This window comes from Tamandua tetradactyla, chromosome 6 (assembly GCF_023851605.1).
Source record: "Tamandua tetradactyla isolate mTamTet1 chromosome 6, mTamTet1.pri, whole genome shotgun sequence".
Lineage (NCBI taxonomy): Eukaryota > Metazoa > Chordata > Mammalia > Pilosa > Myrmecophagidae > Tamandua > Tamandua tetradactyla.
In genome coordinates, this window is record NC_135332.1 from 76,794,578 (window position 1) to 76,815,387 (window position 20,810).

General features: G+C 35.9%; 1 protein-coding gene across 11 annotated transcripts in view; it reads left to right on the forward strand.

Annotated features, from left to right (window-relative positions):
* The window catches only part of LOC143686146 (uncharacterized), a 124,560-nt gene that overhangs the window by 9,551 nt on the left and 94,199 nt on the right, over positions 1-20,810 (forward strand). For 6 of the 11 annotated variants that reach the window (XR_013176928.1, XR_013176929.1, XR_013176932.1 and 3 more), the window contains one exon: positions 3,440-3,529. The exons of 3 other annotated variants lie outside the window; for them this stretch is intronic. Coding sequence is in view for 5 of the 8 variants with exons in the window: in XM_077163150.1 (XP_077019265.1) it covers positions 3,440-3,529 (90 nt within the window). In the remaining 3 variants the exon portion in view is untranslated. Of the gene's footprint in view, positions 1-3,439; positions 3,530-5,887; positions 6,064-6,475; positions 6,574-20,810 lie in introns of those variants that run through there. 2 more of the 11 variants (XM_077163153.1, XM_077163152.1) reach the window with 2 other exon arrangements.

The following is a 20,810-nucleotide window of genomic DNA, read 5'->3' on the forward strand; positions in this document are numbered from 1 at the left end:
TTCAGCTTCTTATTGCTAGCTTCCAGCTATCACTAGCCATAGCCCCTAGTTAATGAGCTTAATTTAAACCCTCTGTGCCTCAGTTTCCTCATCTGTCAAATGCAAATACCAATAGCATTTACTCCCTGGGCATCTTAATACCAAGTACCTATGGGAGTGATGGGCACATGTTGAGTGTTCAGATGATGTTAGCTATAACTTTAAAGGTCCCAGCATCTCCTGCCAGCTCTTGGCTTCATAGAGTCACTCAGGCCATCTTCCTTCCCTATCTGTTCTCTTCTTGGCATCCCTTCTCTAGATGAATGAAATTATCCAGGGCTTAAGGCAAAGGATAAAAGATGAAAGTAAGATAAAAAGGAAACCATGTGAGGAGAAACAGGCAGGAAAGTTAGAGGAGACCTTTGAGGGAATGCAGGAAAATCTTAGGGGAGAAAAACTAATTAGAACTTCTACTGGGTGAATTGAATTAAAAACATACTTTCCCTACTTATCTTTTTCTCTTAAGATTTTAATGAACAATATAAAGACTTTTAGTAACTTCTCATTTTTGCTAAAAAATTATTGGGAATGTGTGTGGATGTGTGTGTGCATATGTGTGACCAGTGAAATTATTCCACTTTTTAAAAAGATTATCCTGGGCGGGCCGCGGTGGCTCAGCGGGCAAAGTGCTTGCCTGCTATGCCGGAGGACCTCGGTTCGATTCCCGGCCCCAGCCCATGTAACAAAAACGGAGAAACAGAATACAATAAAAACAAGAAAATGTTTAAAAATGTTTCCCTTTCTTCCTTCCTTCTATCCTTCCTTCCTTCTCTCTGTCTTTCCTTTAAAAAAAAAAAAAAAAGATTATCCTTAGGCATAAAGATTCAAACATTAAACACAGCCAGAGACATGGACTGCCACAAAGGGTTGAATTCACAAGGACACCAGAATTAAGCCTCTGGGGGAAAATTAGCATACTGAGCCACTGCTTTATCCCATTTAGCCTTAAGAAAATATTTTTCATTTTGATGATGAACAATGCCACTGTTTAGAATTCTTAAATGCTTTCAAATTGCTACTGGTTAATATTGAGACACTACTGCTTCCAATAAGCACTTTCTCCTCATCCACAGTTTCTAAAACATGTTTCTTTTTCATAGAAATCATTTTATGCCTATTAGCCTCTGAAAGAATTTTTCTACTTCTAGGTAATGAATAGAACACAATCTTTTGAGACACTATAAAATGATTTATGTGTTATATTCTAAAAAAAAAGTTCCCATGTGCTTGAACATTATTTAACTACAGTAAGTTCTCAGATCTCTAAACTCAGTTGGGCACCTGTTAATGATTTCCTTTTGCCTCTTCAGAGTCACTATCATGCCTTCCATGTCATTCTCGAACTAAGTGTAACTTAATGTGTTTCCTCCCAAATTAGAGAGAGCTGTATGAAGTATTAAGTAGGGAGATAAAGAAAATATATAAAGATGGATTCATAAATTATTTAAATATGAACATTATAGAAACAGGACTCGTTAAATATGCTACAGGTAAGTGAACATTTTTAGCAAAGGGAATGAGAAATTTATGAGTCAAGGGCAAGATCTTACTTCCAGATCTCTTTATTAAAACATGTACGAAGCCTAAAATTTTCAACTTTACTAGCTGCCTCTCAGCCTAATACTTTTCATTAGCTATATTGTATATGTGGCAACTCACAGAAGTTACCTTTTATTGTGTCTAGAATTATCATAAAAATTGCACTGTTTAGATGAGTGGAAAATTAAGTTCAAGTACCAAGTTTTTTGTATTGATATGTGTGAGTGATGTGTTTATAATTAAATAGTATGGATAACTGTGAAATTCTGTATTCATATTAACAAAATATTAAATTCTCAAAGCAAATTGAATTTCATAGCAGCTGCAATTCAATAAAAGCTTCTTGGACATACCGACAGTATATACTCTCAATATGCACATGTCCCCAAAGGAAAGGTGAGAGGTTTCTTGAACCTATAGTGTCATTTTTAGGTGAAAAATGCAAGAACATGGGGTTTGTTAGCACACTGAACAGACATCTTCCTGAAGTCTCCCATAAGAGCTTGATGGAAGAACTTCATATTTTCACCATCAGGCAACAACCAACTTCTCACTATTTTTAAAAATTTATTTATTAATTTAAAAAATTAAAAACAAACAAACAAAAACATTAACATATAATTCTATTCTACATATATATTCAGTAATTCTCAATATCATCACCTAGTTGCATATTCATCATTTCTTAGAATATTTGCATCAATTCAGTAAAAGAAATAAAAAGACAACAGAAAAAGAAATAAAACAATAACAGAAAAAAGATTATACATATCATACCCCTTACCCCTTGATTTCATTTATCACTAGCATTTCAAACTAAATTTATTTTAACATTTGTTCCCCCTATTACTTATTTTTATTCCATATGCTCTACTTATCTGTTGACATGGTAGATAAAAGGAGCATCAGACACAAGGTTTTCACAATCCCACAGTCACATCAACTTCTGATTTTAAGTGAAGGAATTTTGTGCCCATAGAATAAGTGAGTATACAGGAATGATTTGCAGAGGCAAAAATTTGTTGAAGCACCATTTTCTTTTAAAGAATGCCCTTTAATATTGATCCTAAAATAAGGAATTCCAAGTTTCAGTAGATGCAGGAAAATGCTCAGTAGAACACTGAATGTGTTTACAGTAAGGGTGAAGGGATGGGCAGGAAGTTATGAAAAAATGCATCATGAAATAAAATGCTGATGGAATAGAGACCTGTCCCTTCTCTATTACATATCCTGAGGCTGATAGGAAGGGGGACTTTTAGGAAAGCGACAAAAATTGTCAATCTTAGCTATGAACTCACTGCTCTCTGTTAGCTACAGAAAGGTTAACTTGGTTGGGAGAGGCAAATTTGTAAAGACTGTGGTAGATCTGAGCATGAGGCAAAGTGGTTTGCACCAGGCTCTCTGCCCTACCCTCTAAAAGGAACACTGCTCTCCACCCCCACAGAGTGTGGCCAGAATTTTGGTGGAACTGCAAAGAGGTAGAAAAGGGAAGTAAGGAAAAAAGGGAAGAGAAAAGAAAAAGGGGTTTCCAAATGCTTATATTGGATGTTGGGTAAAAGGGACCTAGAGAGGAAAAATAATGTGCATTTGAGAGAGACTATTAATAAGTGTCTTCTCTCTGGAAATGAGTTGTATCTTTATACCCTTTCCCAAATTACAAAGTACAACAGAGGGTAACAAAAAGAAGTCTGACATGATTTTGAAATGTAAACATTCTTGGGGTTTCATTCCTACTAAGTTTTTCATGGTAAAATCAAATTTCAAAAGAGGAAAATCCATTAAAAATATTGTATCCCACTACATTAAAATGTAAAAGCAATTTATTTTTGGTGCATTTCTCTGATTTACTCCCACTTTGCAGGGAATTCTGTTGAAATTTCCAGCAAAGGAAAATACTGTGAATTTGGCTCAAGAACCTTGACTTGGAGGTTAGCCCAGAAACAGCTGTGCAGTAAGTTGTTCCCCTTCCTGCTGCTTTTCTCTCATACATAGTCCTGGGGTTTCGCTAAATGCCACCCATAGGACAAAATTATCTCAGTGCTGGTTGCCAACCAAAGAAAGGCAGTTAGCCAATTAAACAAAGCAGAAGATATCTCCCTTCCTTCCTTCCTAAAGGTGTGAAATCAATACCTTTTTTTAGGGCTAATAAATAGAAGATGGCATCAGCAGGTGATAAGTAGAAACCACAAATTCCACATTGAAGTCTTCGTTGTAAAACTGACCATCACTCCTAGGTTGCAGGGATGCCTGGGATAGCCAGAGTTCCTAAGAACCAGCCTGGGCTCCAACTAATCATCGCTTTCCATGCTCTGATTCTTGGCTAATCAAAATCATGTGGCACTAAACTACCTGTCCCCCTTGATCACTCCCTGCCACTCCCATCCTAAATATCTTCCTCTGTCTCTCTGATAAATATGACTCAAATGGAACTTGTCATTTTTACCCTTCAAGTTGTACTTTATACCAAACAAGAATTTCTACTGGCAATCAGGCCTTCCCTGGGGCTGCCCAGCTGTCACTGGGGTGATTAGAGTATTTCCTACAGCTGAAGGCTCTTATAATTAGTAAGTCCCTTGGGTAGTCTGGACTCTCAATTTAGCTGCCATCTGGTATTATCTGTAAATGACAATGGCACTGTACCTTCTCTGTTGACTCACTTTCATGCCCCCTTTGTCCTATCCAAGCAACTGTGGAAAAAATTTCATTGCTTAGCTTCCCTTGTCAACCTATAATATCAAGGCATTTGGGCTCTAGTTAACCTGAGAAGCTCTGAATAGGAAATTCAAGGCACTTGGGAGCCAGGAGTTTCCCAAGTCTTCAAGAAGCTAAAGTAAGTGGCCATGATAGACCAACTAGCATTTCTTATTGCCCTATAACAATGTTTCTCAGAATATGGTTTTCAGATTTACAGCATAGGGGTTACCTAGGAATTTAATAGAAATGAAAATTCTGTGGCTCACCCCTGGCCTGCAATAAGAAGCTCAAGGGTAGGGCCCATAAATCTGTGTTTTAATAAATGTTCCAGCTAATTCTGATGCATGCTAAAGAGTGAGAAGCACTGTCCTACAGCAGGGCTTCCTATCAGTGGCACTACTGACACTTTGGACAGAACAATTTTATGTTGGGGGGTTGGGAGGCTTTCCTGTGCATGATAGGATGTTTAACAGCTTCCTTCACCTCTACTCATTAAATGTGGCATCCCCCAAGTTGAGACCATCAAAAACATCTCCAGATATTGCCAATTTTCTGAAAGTGGGTAGGTGGTATAGCAAAATCACCCCCAATTGAGAAATTATTGTTCTACAGCTTAGGCCTAATTGCTTGGTGCTTTGACCAGTGGTTATTGATGTGAAAAACTCCATGTGGTAGTTCTTCTCAAACTTTAATATGCATAGAGTTACCCAGGGATCTTGTGAAAACACATCCTGACTCAGGGAATCTGACTTGGAACCTGAGATGGTGCATTTCCAAAAAGATACAATTGATGACCATGTCCCTGCTCTGCAGACTATACTTTGGGTAACAAAGCCCTATGGGATCCCCAAAGATTTAGTGACTGATGGACTGACTGAATAATTAAAAACTGGCATACCTTTTTGGGAATGTGTAAACAATAGTTCCCTATCTCCTTTGATGCACTCCCTATCTCCTTTCATCATTCCTATGTTTTCATATTAAGGTTAACTACATTTTAGTTAATGTAGTTCATAGATATAAAACAGCACCAAATATTTTTGCATATAAATAATGCTGCATTTAAAGATACACGAAAGTAAACCCTCCAAAGCCATTTACTAGCTGGTGAAAGATATACCATGCTCGTCTAAGTCCAAATCCACTCAATTATGGCTCCTTAGCACCTTCTCTATATAAGGCATACTAGTCAATTCCTCATCTGAAAACATATGCATGACACTTGTAGTAAATGCATTCCTACAGCTTTGTGCTTTCACCACACATATTTTCAAAATGTTGTAAAAGTCATGTTTACTGGGAGAAGTAAGTGCCTATTGGCCAAAAATACACCTAACACAGAATTAGCCAGCAGGACTAACTTGGTTTCATTGTCATCTCATTTATGAGAAATTGTTTTCAAATGATCTTCTATCACCATAGGAGAATGATGGCATTTGCAACTGCAGATGTGGCAGGGTAATTTCCTTCTAACCTTAATGAATACCTAATGCTTTCTTTGTTTCCATTGATGATGTGACTCTGGGGTGCAAAGGAGTTTTAAAGACTTGGGAATGGAAAACCATTTTTTTAAGAAATTAAAGATCTTTTCTTTTCTTTTTTTTTTTTTTGCCAGAAATTGGAAAACACACTATCAACTACTCCTGTATGCAAAATGACTCAGTGTGATGGGTAATAAGGAAAATATTAAACTTGACATGCTGTTTTGCACCAAGGTGTTAGAATAGTGTAGGATGCCTCAATTTCAGGAATAGATATGCTTAGTAGGTTCATTTTCATTGAAAAATTCTATCTTGCCACAGCTTTGATTTATACTGTGCTTGTCACAAATAAATGCCTGGCTATTACATGAACACATTATACTTGAAAGGTACTCTTTTGAGCTGTATATATGTTTCCATTTTACAATGGGTGTCAGAAATGTGTTAGCTATTCAGTAAACCTATTTCTTGTCCCTCTTGGGCACACTGCTAGACGGTACTCCTTGGTCTCCCCTCCCGGTTAGGTGCAACATGTTTTGATCAGTGAAATGTGGGTGGTGACAATGTTGAACTTTATCCACACCCTGTGATCCTGGAATAGTGAAGGATAAGAAATCCTATGTACTCTTTGTGCTCAGAAAAATGACTTACTGTAAAGACACACCCTTCCCCATATGACTTAGATGAGGCTTGAATCTGTTCCCCTTGTTTATCTATGACAGGGCCAGACACAGACCCTCCAAATTTCCATTTTTCACCTCATAAATGATGAGCTGAATTGCTGTGCCCATGGATCAACTGGAATAAAATGCCTGTCCACCAAACCTTGATTGAATGTCTCTCCTTCCCCCGGTTCTTTGAACTTCATCCCACCCTTAAATGGAGCCATGATACAACCCCTCCTTAGGGGTCACTCCTGGAGAGTAGGTTGTCCTCTTGTTACTGGAGAAAGGCCATGGATTATTTTGCCAAAGGCACTTAATAACCAATTCCTGAGACACCAGGGTTTCAAAGAGAGAAAGAGTTTATTACTAGGCATGTAGTAGGAGAGCAAATGGCCTAGCAGCCCCAAATCTGTCTTATCAAACTGTAGTAATTTGTTCGATTAGAGAAAAGATGGGCATGGTTCAGGATAATGGGTACAGGGGCCCCAGATAATGTAATTGGAGGAGATCTGATTACTGAGCATGTGCAGCTTGATTATATGCATAGTCACAGAAGGTATGAAAGAGAATGGTGGAATGAGGTATAGGTGACTCATAGATTAAAGTCTAAGCTACTGTTCATGTCAGATGGGCTCACTTAGGTTAAATCCAGACTCGGTCATCAAGATGATTTTGGATTTGGGGTGGTCTATTTCTGAGCTGACCCAAGACCCTTCATTAACAAACATTAGGGGCTATCTTTAGTGATTTCACAAGACTCTGAAGCTGAAAAACTGGATAACTAAGCACAGATGAAGGTTAGTCACAAGGTATTTTCAATCACAGGGGCAGAAGATAAGGGCTATCCCACTATTATCAGAGATCAAGGCACCTGGATTGCAATTCAGAGATTTCATGTATTTCCCTGTCTACTTCAATGTGCCAGAAAGCAAAAAAAGGAGTATTTATATAATGATTCAGCAATCAAAATCATCCCTTAAATCCTGATTTCTGAGTTACAACTCTGGGTAAAACATTCACTCATCTGTTTTCTGATCACACTGTCCCACTTCTCCACTTCTTCACACCCAGTTCTTTCTGTCCTGTTTACTCCTCTCATAAAGAAAAACACTTTTTGCCTAACTCTTGAGACACTTGCATATCTTATGGTCAGAGCTTTCTCCCTGTTCCAATAGTTCCCCTCACCCTATTACAACAGTTCTTGTTCGTCCTTTGCAATAATCATTTCCAATAAAGTCAATCCTTTCAAATAAAGTCTCTCCTTACCAACTCTGGATTTATTCTTCATATTTGACAGTAGAAGGAATGTGTTCCAGTTCTAGACCTAGGTCATGAAATCTTCCCACCCATGACCCTCCATGCTCTATCGTGTCTACTGGCTTGATGCAGATGAGCACAGTGAACTGGGAAGCCATGTTCTGAAGAAGTTTTGAAGGCAGAAGAACCAAAAGCTGAAAGAAGCCTGGGTCCCCATTTAGAGGGAACTGTCCGCTAATCAGAAACACTTGTTTTGATCTTTGTGCAAGTGAGAAATAAATTTCTATTGTGCACAAGTCTTCATACATTTTCAGGATTCATTTGTTTCATCTGCTAGTATTGTCCTAATTAATATATGATGTATTTCTCTTATATATAATGTGTTCCCTCAATAGAGATTCCCCCTTTTTTATCCTTGATGCTGCTGCTACATGGTGATTCTGGCTCCTGCTTCTCTTTTGATATAGATCCTGGCTCATCACCAACCTCTTTCAGTTCCCAATCACTGTTTTATTCTTATCTATCCCATATGGTTTGGAGCCCCATTCCTAATCATCATTTCCTTTTAAAGCTCATTAGCAATCAGGTTTGTGGTGGCAGGAGGCAACAAGAAGATAAGAGAAAAGACAACATAAAGCCCTACCTTTCTACCTCCCCATTCCTGTTCCCTCCCTCCCTGGCAGTTCTTCCTCCAGTCCTTTAATCTTTCTACTCTTTATCCACTTTAGATGTTCTTCCTACTCTGCATTATTTCCTAAAATTTTTACTCTTATTTCTCACTATCCTAGAATCCTATTCTCCACCTCTGATTTTATAATCAACCCCTTCTGCTCAACCAGCCTCTAGCTATAGAAAGTTCCCTCCATCAAGGAACTGCTCATTATATAAATGTTTTATTTTAAATGTAATAGAAGGCCACATGTAGGAAGACCACATGCAGAGTATATAGATTGAGAAGAAAAGAACCTAAAGTACTATAATCAGGGGTCATGGAAGCCAAGTTGGGTCATGAGAGTCAAGCAAAGGGACTGTTGAAAGATGGAGAGAACAATCAATTGTGTTGAATGTGGTTGAGATGCCAGCCAAGGAAAGAACTGAAAATGTCCTTTATTCTTGGCAGTGGAGGTTATTGATCACTTCTGTGAGAGCTAGTCTGATGAAGTGATCAGGAAGGAAGTGATTTTGGAAAGAGGTCAGAAAATTAATAGAAGATGTAGGAATAAATAAGTGTAAATAGACAACACTTTTGAAAAATTTGTGAAGGTTAAAAAATTAAGAATCTGGGCAGGCCACAGTGGCTCAGCAGGCAGAGTTCTCACCTGCCATGCTGGAGACCTGGGTTTGATTCCCGGTGCCTGCCCATGTGAAAAAAAAATCTAAGGAAATGGAGGCAGGGAATAAATAAGTTTTGAGGGAGAGAGTGGAATGATGAAGGAAAGAGTCTAGGAAGATAGTGAGCAGGTATAAGGGGCCACAGAGAATGAAGATGGTCCTGAACAAATAGGTACGGAGAGGGACACATGGAAAGAAGATCCTGAGAGGGTGAAATGCTAACCTTTTCTACTGAACAATTATTCCTATGGGAGACTTTGGTTAGCATTTGTTTACTCTAAGAAAGTCATATTCCAGAAATAAGAAACTTATTTTTCAGAAATAAGAAGTGGGAGATAAGAATTGTAATAACACTTAAATTTACATGTACACATATTTAAATATATTTGTTTACATAGTGGAGAGATTTACCATTCAAAACCTATCAAAATGGAGCTGAAATACAGAAAAGATAAGTTGGACTCCCAGCTTTGCTAGTGTTCATATTGGGATAGAAAAATTGCATCTATTTGTTTTCTTCACATAACTGACCATTCCATTTCTAGTACAACTCTCTACTATCTTCTTGTTTCACTTATTTAAAGATTATAGGACTTAGACATGATCAGCACTTTAAAGCCCAGGGATGCTATATAACTAGCTCAAATGAACAAAAATGTAGATCAGAATATATCCAAGAAATTCTGATATTGAAGATATTAACTTTCATTCTAATGAACAGTCTGGTTAATATGCATCACTGAGCTTTCACTACCTAACTCAGGGGATCACTGTATTGGTTTGAAACCGTATATACCCCACAAAAGCATGTTCTCAAAGTTAAGACATTTATGTGGGGGTAGACCCATGGTAGGTAAGATCTTTTGTTAGGGGTCCTTCAGATAAGGTGTGACCCATCTCATTCAGGATGGGTTGTAACCTTCTTATTGGAGTCCCTTATAAATTAGATGAATATAGACAGAGGAAGCCACAGAAACAAGGAGCTGAAAGCAACAAAACCTGACAGATGGGAGAGACCAGCAGATGCCACCACGTGCCTTGCCATATGGCAGAGGGGTCAAAGATAGCCTTGGTTTGGAAACTTTTCTCAGCCCCAAAGTGTAAGCTAATAAATTCCCATTGTTAAAAGCCACCCCATTCCATGGTATCTGCTTTCAGCAGTCTAGGCTTCTAAAATAATCACCAAGGAACAAAATTATAAATTTATATCCAGACGCTAAGATATTAATAGAGAAAAATGACAAAGAAACTTACCAGCAATGAACTGATCATGCATAATATTAGTTTGCTCATGATAAAAACAAAATATTTTTAAAGTTACATTTTCTATTGTATTCTATAGCTAATTTTCACTAAATAAATGCAGCATACTTCCACAATTCAATTTGATTCTGTGCAATCCAGTACAGCTATATTCAACACAACTTAAGAAACATATATTTACTTAGGAAGCCAAAAGTCAAACCAGACCTTGCATTTTGAAAATAACTTATTTTTATGTTAGATGCAAAATATGTATATAACTACATCACTAGAGCATGGAAACATATCATATTTGAACTTGGAAAATTTGGCAAAAGAATTTACTACAGAAATGGCACCAGTAAACAAAACTGGGTCAAATGTATTCCACGGGATATTTTGGAGAAATGAAATGTTTTCTTTTTCTTTCTTTTTTTTTACATTTGTTTATTGTGAAATATAACATATATGCAAAAAAAACCCAATAATTTTCAAAGTACATTTTAACAAGTAGTTACAGAACAGATTTCAAAATTTGGTATGGGTTACTATTCCACATTTTCAGGTTTTTCCTTTTAACTGCTCCAAAACACTGGAAGCTAAAAAGAAATATCATTACAGTGATTCAGCAGTCATAGTCATTTGTTAAGTCCTATCTTTTCTGTTATAACTCCTTCTTCTGCTTTGATTGATCCTACTCCCAATCTATAGGGGTCTTTGGACTATGCCCATTCTAACTTTTTCATGGTGAAAAGAGGTGTAAACAATATGGGATAGAGGCATGGAACTGGTTGATGCTCTTGGAGAGTGTGGCACCTCTGGGTTTCAGGACTTATCTGGCCTAAGAACCCTCTGGAGGTTATAAGTTTCAGAAAGTAAACTTACTACATGAAACATTTGTAGAGCCTCAGTTAGAGCCCTAGGTGCAAAACGTTTTCTTAATCACAGCTATAATGAAATTGATGCTTTTAACTGTTGTTGTTGGAGACTTTATAAGAATGAGACTCTGGAAATTCTTTTTAAGAATTATGCAAATTGAAATCTTCATTTTATCAGTTGCCAATCTAAGAATTTTGGGAAGTTGGGTAGAGGGAACTTTTTTAGGAGAGACAGAGGTGGCATCTAGGTGGGAGGTTGGGGAACTTTAAGAAAAAAGGAGTTGGCCAGTGAGAAACTTCTACAGAGAACGATGTCTAATATCTAGACTCTCTGCAGAGCTGTTCTATGTTGAGTATTACTAGATCCCCGCTCTTACCCTCAAATCTTCAATGAGCTTCTATCACTTTCTAGTTTGAGTAGCATTTTTATGAAATCAAAATATAGTAACTGTTCCATGTTTTAACAAGTGTGGGACAGAGAAGAGAACAGGAAAGAGTACTGAATAATGTAGAAAAACATTGAATACAAACTAAGCTTCTGTAACAAAGAAAACCCAAACACAGTAATTTAAATAAAACAGAAGTTCATTTCTCTTTCATATTACAGTTCATTCAGCAAACCAGAGTCAGGTCTAGCAGGCAAAAGTCCATCAAGGGACCCAAGTTAGCAAGCATTTCTGGACCATTCCACCTATCACCATTTCCCAGTCAGTGGGAAGTGGGAACGGGAGCATAAAGGCAAACAACTTCCTTTTAAAGGACATGATCCAGAAGTTCCATACATAATTTCCTTTCAATTCAATGGCCAGAACTTAACCAAATACCTAGCTGCAAAGGGGGCTGTGAAATACCTCTATCTTGCTATAACCTGGTAGAAGGGGATCCTACTTCAAATAGTAGCAGAGAGAATGGATACTAGAGGACAGTTAGCACAGGAAGCAATAACATGAGTGACACTGAGATTCGTCAAATGAAGATTGTAGACAGAGGTAAGCAAGCTAATTCCACTGGGATGTCTCAGAAATCCCAGAACTTCCAAAAGACAGGATGGCAGTGGAAAGTATGGGGGTGGGGGGAGTAAGTGTGGTATTTGCCCAAAGGTCCAACCAACATCTTTTATTTTCAAAGTATGAGGTGCCCACAGGTGATGATGGACTTTATATAATAGAAGAGGGAGTCTGATGTTGGAATCTCAGTATTGAAAGAGTAAAAATGAGGGAACTACAGTGAAATACATTCAAAAAAGTGTGACAATTTGGTTTTAGAAAAAAAATTCATAATTGATTTCTAATCAAATAATGAAATAATTGTTAAAGAGAAATTATGGGAAATATAAAGGATAATAAAAGGAAGTCATTTTCATTTTGAGGTTCAAAACAAGGCAGACAAAGGCATTCTCTGCTTGATGTGCTCAGTGACTAATATATGAAACACTGGGGTTTCAAAGACAGAAAGAGTGTGTTAGGTGTGAAGCAGGAGATCAGATGGTCTCCCTCTACCCAGAAATCTGTCTCCCTGAACTATAGTAATTCTGATAGTTTTATAGCATTAAAAGATAGGCAGGTTTTAAGATAATGAGCACAGTGGCCCCAGATGATGTAATTAGAGGTGATCCAATTATTGAGTGTGCTTAGTCACAGAATGTACGTAAGAAAATGGCAGCCTTAGTATGATGCTGGGCATGATTTTTAGTATTATAATGAGGTATAGGTCACTTAGAGGTTAAAGTCTAAGCTCCTGTATGTCAGGCGGACCCATTTTTGTTAGATCCAATTTAAGTTATCTTTGACTTGGGATGGGTTAGTTCTGGGCTGACCCAAGGCCCTCATTAGTAAACTTTATGGGCTGTCTTTAATGACCACAAGACTCCAAAGTTGAAAAAACTAGACAAAATGGGTACAAGTGAGGGTCAGTTAGAAGTTTTTTTTTATATCACAGTGACAAAAGATAAAAGCTATACAATCATTATCAGAGATTAAAGAAGCTGGATTACAAGTTCAGAGATTTCAGGTATTTCAAGTATTTCCCTATGTCTACCCCAATATACTAGAAAGAAAAAAGGAATAGCTACATAATGATTCTGTTATCATAATCACCCTTTAAATCCTAACTTTTCAGTTTCATTAAGTTTATTGCAATGTTGCTGATTTTTTAAATATGATTTAAAAAATTCTGGTGGCAAGCCTCAAAGAAAGGGCCAAAATATTTTTAGTGATGAGTTTAACATGTTACACCTCCAAACCATTTTGAAGCTAAACATTCATTGGATTAAGTAATCTAATTTTATTTAAAAATCAAATTAAGAAAAACTACCCCAAATATAATAACATTTCAAAGCTCTTTCCCTCAGATTGAGAACAAAGATAACCACTATTATATTGTGTTGTAGGTTCTAGCCAATGGAATAAGTAAAAAACAAACAAGCAGGCAACCAAGACATGATAATCAAGAAATAAAACTGTATCTTTTTATCCCAACAGACAATGTAATTTTGTATACAGAAAATTCAAAAGAACTTAAGGGCAAATTTTTAGAATTTAGCAAGTTTGCTAAATACAAGGTCAATATAAAAATCTATTTTATTTTTCTATATCAGCAACAAATAGAAATTAAATTTCAAAATCATAATATTTACAGTGGCATCAAATAATGCTAAGTTTGTAGCAATAATTTAAGAAAGACATTCAAATAGTCTGCACTGAAACAAAAAAAACTTAATAAGAGTTATTAAAGAGGACTGAAATAAACAGAGGTATATCATGGGTTAGAAGATTTAACATTATTTAGATATTATCCTCCTCAAATTGATCTGTAGATTCATCAGAATCCCAATCAAAATCTCAGCAAAGTTTTTGTGGAAAATGGTAATACTTTTTAACATCTATATGGAAATGCAAAGAAAAATAAGAAATAATTCAGTTTGAATTCAGAAAACAAAGGAAGAGGATTTACCCTATCAGTTATATAGGCCTATTGAAAAGCTAATTAAGATGGTTCTATTTGCTCAAAATATACAATTAGGTCAATACAAAAGGAAGGAGAGACCTACCCCTTTCCAAAAAAGGATACACACACATACTACACTGGCAGCAGAATTATGTTATGGCAAAGGTGACACATAATATAAAGGAAGGTCTTTTCAATAGATGATGCTGGGCCAATTGATAACTACTCAGGAAAAAATTAATCTTGACCTCACATCATGCACAAAGGCAGTTTGACATGTATTGCAGATCTAAATTTGAAAGGTAAAAACAATAAGGCTTTGAGAAGATATCATATGAGAATATCCTTGTGGCCTTAGAGTAGGCAAATATTTCTTAAACAGAATACAAAATGCAGAAACTCTAAAAGGAAAAAAGTGGATAAATTAGACTATATTAATGCTATGAACTTTTAATTGTTAAAAGGGACTATTCAGAGAGTAAAATAACAAAGTCCACAGTGGGATAAGATATCATCAATTCATAAATCTGAAAAAGACCTGAATCTAGAACATACAAAGAATACTTATAAATCAATAAGAGGTAAACAGACAGCCAAATCAAAAAATGGGCAAACATCTTTAAGGTACCTAACAAAAGAGACTATCAAAATGACCAAGAAACATATAAGAAGGGGCTGAACTTCATTAGCCATGAGGGGAATGCAAATTAAAACTCAACATTATACCAGTACACATCATTTATTATTAAAAAAAGATGGACAGTTCTAAGTGCTGACAAGGATGTGGAGTAACCTGAATTTTCATACACTACTGGTAGGAATGTAAATTGGAAAGCCACTTTGGAAACTCTTTGACAGTATCTACTAAAAAAGAAACATGCATACCCTATAAATCAGAAATTCCACTTGCAGATACATAGCTTCATAGTTCCATCAAAAGACATATACAAAGATGTTTATAGCAATAATATTTATAATAGCTTAAAGCAGGAACTTGTCAAATATCCAATGGTGAAAACGCATAAATTGTCGTATGTTACCTCAATAGAATATTATATAGACATGAGAATTAATGAACTACAACTGTATACAATATAGATGAATTTCACAAACATGCTGATAGGTGAAAAAAAATCCATATGTAAAGAACACGTAAAATGATTTAATTTACTTAGTTTTCAAAATCAGGCAAAACTAATCTATGGCATTAAAGGAAGTTAAAGACTGATTATTTTTGGTTGGAGTGGAGAGGTAACTGGAAGGAAGTTACCTCTGGATGGCTGATAACATTCTGTTTCTTGATCTGTTAGTTACTAACATAGATGTGTTAAATTTGTAAGAATTTAGAGTAGTGTGCACATGATTTGTATAGATTTCTATACAAGTGTTCTACTTCAATTACAAAATCATTTCTATTCCCTTGTAGTTACATGTCATACATAGTAATTAGAAGATTTTTAATCCAAATGATGAAAATGAAATTCATTCCATAATATGATTTGAGGGCCACTGACATAATAATTACAAGACAAATAATATGCCACAATGTATGTGAGGGGGCTAAATTTAAGGAAAACGCAAATGAGATTAAAAGTACTCCTAGGTTTAGCTTTTTCTATAATTTCATTGGTTGTGGATACTGCATTTGGAAAAGACATGCAGTGTTATATTTTTAAGAAATATTGTAGATATCTCTTAATTTAAAAATAGTGTAGTGATTTTTTTGCAAATTAAAACATGTAAGAGATGACATCAAAAAGATAAAACAAGATGTAGGAAATCCTGAAAGTGTTTCAATAAACAGACCATAAACATTTTTTTTAAAGAATAATATTTTCCTAACAAGTACAGTGTTCAGGGAGAGGAAAGAAGTCAATGACACCCTGGCACTTCTTGGCTATTGATCCCCTATGAGTGGGTAAAATTTGTCCTCACTTAATGACTTTTCCCAATCTACTACTTTTTTCATCCCTTTTCTTCCTCAGCCCATGCAAGAAGACTTGCATTTGTGGAATTGAGAGGAATTTTCAGTAACCCCAAGAACTGATTATTATAATTGCTATGGCTCCAACAGAAGCCTAGACAGAAATGATCTCCAAATGCAAATAGCATCACTCCTTCCAACAACAAACTTATAGCACTCTTGAGTGACATGACATTTTAACTGCATAGGGAAATTAGGGCTACAAACATAGACACCACTTATAACTTGCAAGATATACTCTAATTTCAAGATAGTTTACAGCTCTTGGTCTCTTCTTTGGGAGATCTAGTTCTCAAAAACAGAAATCAAGTTTCTTCTGCAGAGGGTCTGAAATTTGAAATCCCCTTCTTGAAATGTCATGTAAAGATCACCCTGTGGAGATGAGACATTAATAATCCTTTTAGCAGGTCTCCTTCAGTCCATTTGAGGGACCTTAATGATTTAAGAGCACCCATAAATAGCTTCTCTGAAGTGAGATTACATGTTTATTTTGTGCATGCTTCCAAAGGCTTTGCAATGAGTGCATTTTTATAAATTGAATAGATTTCCAGAATACTGCCTGCTATTGTTTTATATGCTAATGGCCAGAGGCTGTTGAGATTGGAACAATTTTTTAAAATCCTGAATAGAAACAAACTTAATGTCCCTGCCAATTTGTGAATCTGCCAAACTTTCCAATTTGTCTACTTTAATTTATGTTATTTTGGTTTGTTTAGTTAACTGGTCTGTTGGTGAGAACAGCAATAACCTCTAGTTTTTCCTCTTTTATGCAGACAATGTTTAATGTGCAAGACTCATAGAAGTCTAGGTGTCACTATTATTTAAATTGTACTTGGAAAAAAATCTAGACTGCAACAGGAAAAATGACAGAGGTATTAGAGTAGACTGAAACCTCCTTTAAAAAATGCAGTGGGAGAACATTATTTGGAGCTGTGGTTTGTTCACTTTCTGCTGCCTCAGATATGCTATCATATTTCAGGTGATATACCTTCTCAGTGATGAACAGAAAAGAAATGTTTATTGCTAAGCTTGAAAAAAGTACAATGAAAGGAAATGAGAAATTTCAATAAATGAGAAAACTATATTGTTGTTAATGTTCATTCCTAAGAAATTCTTCAAATTAAGAATCACCCTTGAACAGAAGAATCTCTTTAGTGTCAAGACAATTATAAGACCATTATTTGGGATTACTAAACCCATCCAACTCAAGTCACTCATTTCAAACTCTCTTTTTCCCTTGTATCTTCAAGGTGCATTATATATATATATATATATATATGTAAGGAGACAGTCAAGGATATTGTCTTGTGTGTTCTATTTCTTGAGTTCCAACCACAGTACCTAATATAATGGTAATATATTTGTACAGAGTGCAAAGACAGAGAGTTAGCTTTTATTGACCTTCTCTAGTCCTTATTCATACATCACCACTTCTGACTTCAGTTTCCTTCTTTCACTCAAATTCTCCAAGTGAACTTTATTCTTTGCTCCTCATTTTAAGATTCTTCTTCTGTTTTTTTCTGAATTCTGCAATCCTTCTTATTTTTTTGTTTTTAAATTACTACTGTTTCTTTTTCTCTGTCATTTAGATGAATGTGTATATATGTTAGTACATGCATTATGCAGGTACCTCATAATTAAACCATTTAACACTAACTGAGAAAAAATGTGCTTTAAATACCATGTTCTACCCTGTGGAAAGAATATGATTTCTTTAACTGAAACATAATTTGCAATGGGAAGCTGCTGTTGCATTTTGTTGCTAGGGAATCATTAAAGGAAATCAGCAATTAAGAACAAATACAAAACTTCACTATTGAATAGATGATCTTAGACTCAGCTGCTTGGCAGTTGCTGGGAAAAGAAAAACTCCTGAAGATAGTTCTGGTGAAAGAGCCACTGTTTCTGAAAGTGAATGTCAAATGATCTCTCAACAATTTTCAAGAGTAGGTATTCTAATTGGTTTTTAAAATCTTTCTTTTGCCCTTTTGTTGCATGCCAGTATTTACATGAGGTATGCTTTGAAAACACATGATTAATCAGGAATAATCTTAGCCTTTAGAGAGGTATGAGATCTGAGAGATCAGGAATCTTTTCATCATTATGGAAATGTAGGCCCAAATAAATGAAATGACTTGCTCAAGGCATGTAATTGGTGAGATAAGAATTGAAATACATAATTTTTGACTGAGTCTAATGGGGTTTTCACTAGTCCATTCTATGGCTACAATCAGATATCAATGACCACATTTATTGCCGGTCTCTGTGACTCTTATTCCATGGAGGAAGAAAAAAAAAAAAGGACATTTTGACCACAAAAATACTGGAAGAGCTCAGGGTTGGCTCCTGCTATCATATCTCTCTGGCTGTAGAGAGGATGATACAAGCTGGAACTGAGGAATAAATGCTAGCCAGCATTTTCAGACCCAAAAGGAAGATCAGGTTAAAATGAGGAAATAGAATTGATGCAGTATGGATGGCAGTTTTGAAAGCTGGGTAACCTTTGATGAATGGGGAAATGAATTAGATAAGAAGGAGTTGAAGTTGAATAATTTCTTTCCATGCAAGGCAGCAATGGTCAAATGGGAATTTTACTCCAAGCAATCTTCACAAACTTGGCTCAAACTATTTCTCAAGCCTCATCTCCACAGATTCTACATGATCCCATGTTCCTCTGCAACCTTGGTTCCAGCTAGACTGATCGTACATCCCTGGAAGTGATATCCTTTTGTTTACTTTTTAATGTCTCAAGGCCTTTATACACAGCAAGATTTTGATTTTCATTGTTCCACTCTACCTGAATTCAGTTGCCATGATTTAGTTAAATAACACCAGTCCCCTAACATGGTTCAAATTATAGTTACCATGGCATATTAACTGAGTGATTGCTTAAAGTACAAATTTCACTGCTAGTTCTTCAGTATACAAATCACAATATAAATAAGTGTGCATCATGATCTATGTCCAATCCCATCATTTCTTTCAAACTCTATTGGGGATTATTCACTGAGCATCTGTTATTCAGTTCATGCACAGACAGCAAAGTGCATAATTGTGTTGCTTCCTTGTCTTCCGTGATAAATTCCATGATATTTTATAGAAGTGGATAATAGAATGAGGGAATTGGCCAACAAAGACAAAAGCACAACAAATAAATGAAAAGTGATAATGCTGGAACTGAAAGGTGAATTCAGCCTAGAGTTATAGAAGAACAGCTGATTAAGGGAATTGCTGATTAAGGGAATATTGGCACTGCCACTATTTGAGAGATTCTAAATGTGCAGTTGCAGGAATTTAATGAAGAAAAGCTTGGTAACATAAATGAAGAGGAAGGTTGTGATGAAAAGGATGACAATGACCCAAAGAAAGTGACATTGGCAAAATTTTTCACATTAAAGGAACTCTCAAACATATTTCATAACACTGAAAGCAGAAAGAATGAAATGTTGGTGGCTAATCCACATTGAGAAAGGATTATGGCAATTCACCAATGCATAAAAAGTATTTGTTCTATATCAATGAGAAGAATAAGACAAGCAGTATATAAACTATGCTTGATAAGTATTTTACAAAGAAGTAAACATGTAAATTTGTAAAACTTCTAATATTTGAAAGTATAGTATACTAATATTAACTTTAATATTTTTCATTTCTCTATAACATTTTAACCAACCAATAAGAAAGCTTTTAATGTTTCCACAGAAATTTCCAAAAGTTACAGAACAATTGTAATTTTTCATTAAGATTGCTTTGTATAGTTTCCATTTGTATGGTCATTTTTATGGTTCATCACTGCTGTGCAAAGCAAGGGCTGCCTGAAGGTAGCATTTTGCATCCACCCCCATCATAGCATCTGTCATGTTGGGTTATCATTTTTAAAAATGTGTCTATTTCCCACATGGGACTATTTCACTTTTGCAAAATATGGGCATCTTTTCTGTATTTCCCCCAAAGTCTTCCATAACCACTGGCACATAGTAAGTTCTCAATAGTTTTGCTGATTGAATAAAAGAGCATATGTCAGAAATTTTACATATAGCGCACACTGAATAACATATACTTTTCACAATTGTGTATTCTTTTTTTTTTTTTCATATTTCAGGTGCAGCTTCATTCAGTGTTCCAACCTAGTTACATTACACTTAAGTATTATTGTGCTGTCCATTTTTGAGTTTTTGTATCTAGTCCTGTTGCACAGTCTGTATCCCTTCAGCTCCAATTACCCATTATCTTACCCTGTTTCTAACTCCTGCTGGTCTCTGTTACCAATGATATATTCCAAGCTGATTCTCGAATGTCGGTTCACATCAGTGGGACCTTACAGTATTTGTCCTTTAGTTTTGGGCTAGACTCACTCAGCATAATGTTCTCTAGGTCCATCCATGTTATTACATGCTTCATAAGTTTAGTCTGTCTTAAAGCTGCATAATATTCCATCGTAGGTATACGCCACAGTTTGTTTAGCCACTCGTCTGTTGATGAACATTTTGGCTGTTTCCATCTCTTTGCAATTGTAGATAATGCTGCTATAAACACTGGTGTGCAAATGTCCGTCTGTGTCTTTGCCCTTAAGTCCTTTGAGTAGATACCTAGTAGTGGTATTGCTGGGTCGTAATCCATTCTGCCATTCTATGTCTTTTGATTGGGAAATTCAGTCCATTAACTTTTAGTATTATTACTGTTTGGATAATATTTTCCTCTACCATTTTGGCTTTTGTATTATATATATCATATCTGATTTTCCTTCTTTCTA